Raw genomic sequence first — 1202 nt, forward strand, 5'->3', positions numbered from 1 at the left:
GTGATGACTTTATTGAGAGGGGAGATGTTACTGAAACAATCAAGTTCCTTCCAGCCTCTCTACTTCCTCAAGAGGCAGATGGAACAGAGGCCTCTAACTGCAAAAGACAGAGCCAAGTGGTAAGAAAAAGGAAATGGTACAGTCTTTACTCCTTGGATGCCATGTGGACCAGCAAGTCTACCACACGGCTGCTGTAGCCAAACTCATTGTCATACCAGGAGATCAGCTTGACAAAGTGATCGTTGAGAGCAATGCCAGCGGCTGCATCGAAGGTGGAAGAGTGGGTGTCGCCATTGAAGTCGCAAGAGACAACCTGCTCCTCTGTGTATCCAAGGATACCCTTCAATGGGCCATCAGCAGCTGCCTTCACAACCCTCTTAATGTCATCATACTTGGCTGGTTTCTCCAAGCGGCAGGTTAAATCCACAACGGAAACATTTGGAGTTGGGACACGGAAAGCCATCCCTGTGAGTTTCCCATTCAGCTCAGGAATGACTTTGCCAACAGCCTTGGCTGCACCTGTGGATGCTGGGATGATATTCTGAGCAGCTCCTCTGCCATCCCTCCACAACTTTCCAGAGGGGCCATCCACAGTTTTCTGTGTGGCTGTGATGGCATGAACTGTTGTCATCAGACCTTCCACAATGCCGAAGTTGTCATGGATGACCTTGGCCAGTGGAGCCAGACAGTTGGTGGTACAAGAAGCATTGCTGACGACTTTCAAAGACTTGTCATATTTCTCATGATTGACACCCATCACAAACATGGGCGCATCAGCAGATGGGGCGGATATCACAACACGTTTAGCACCACCCTTCAAGTGAGCGCTAGCCTTCTCTGTGGTGGTGAAGACACCAGTGGATTCCACAACGTAGTCTGCACCGGCCTCACCCCACTTGATGTTTGTAGGATCCCGCTCTTGGAAAATTGTGATTGGATGTCCATTGATCACAAGTTTTCCATTCTCAGCTTTGACGGTGCCATGGAAACGGCCATGAGTGGAGTCATACTTAAACATGTAGACCATGTAGTGCAGGTCAATGAATGGGTCATTGATAGCCACAACTTGGATTTTGTCGCAGTTGAATGCTGCTCTGGCGACCAGGCGGCCAATGCGGCCAAATCCGTTGATACCGATTTTCACCATCTTTGTCTCTGGAAAAAGCGCTCCAAGGGGATCCCTGACCTGACTCAGCTCCGCA

At 49.7% G+C, this 1202-nt stretch overlaps 1 protein-coding gene across 1 annotated transcript; it reads right to left on the minus strand.

The window, feature by feature from the left end:
* Window positions 1-145: 145 nt before the first annotated feature.
* LOC117800152 (glyceraldehyde-3-phosphate dehydrogenase) lies at window positions 146-1147 on the minus strand. Its single transcript, XM_034652687.1, has one exon. It carries the CDS (start codon window positions 1145-1147, stop codon window positions 146-148), a length of 1002 nt encoding a protein of 333 aa, XP_034508578.1.
* Between the last annotated feature and the right edge of the window lie 55 nt (window positions 1148-1202).

This window comes from Ailuropoda melanoleuca, unplaced genomic scaffold (genome assembly GCF_002007445.2).
Source record: "Ailuropoda melanoleuca isolate Jingjing unplaced genomic scaffold, ASM200744v2 unplaced-scaffold64898, whole genome shotgun sequence".
Taxonomy (NCBI): domain Eukaryota; kingdom Metazoa; phylum Chordata; class Mammalia; order Carnivora; family Ursidae; genus Ailuropoda; species Ailuropoda melanoleuca.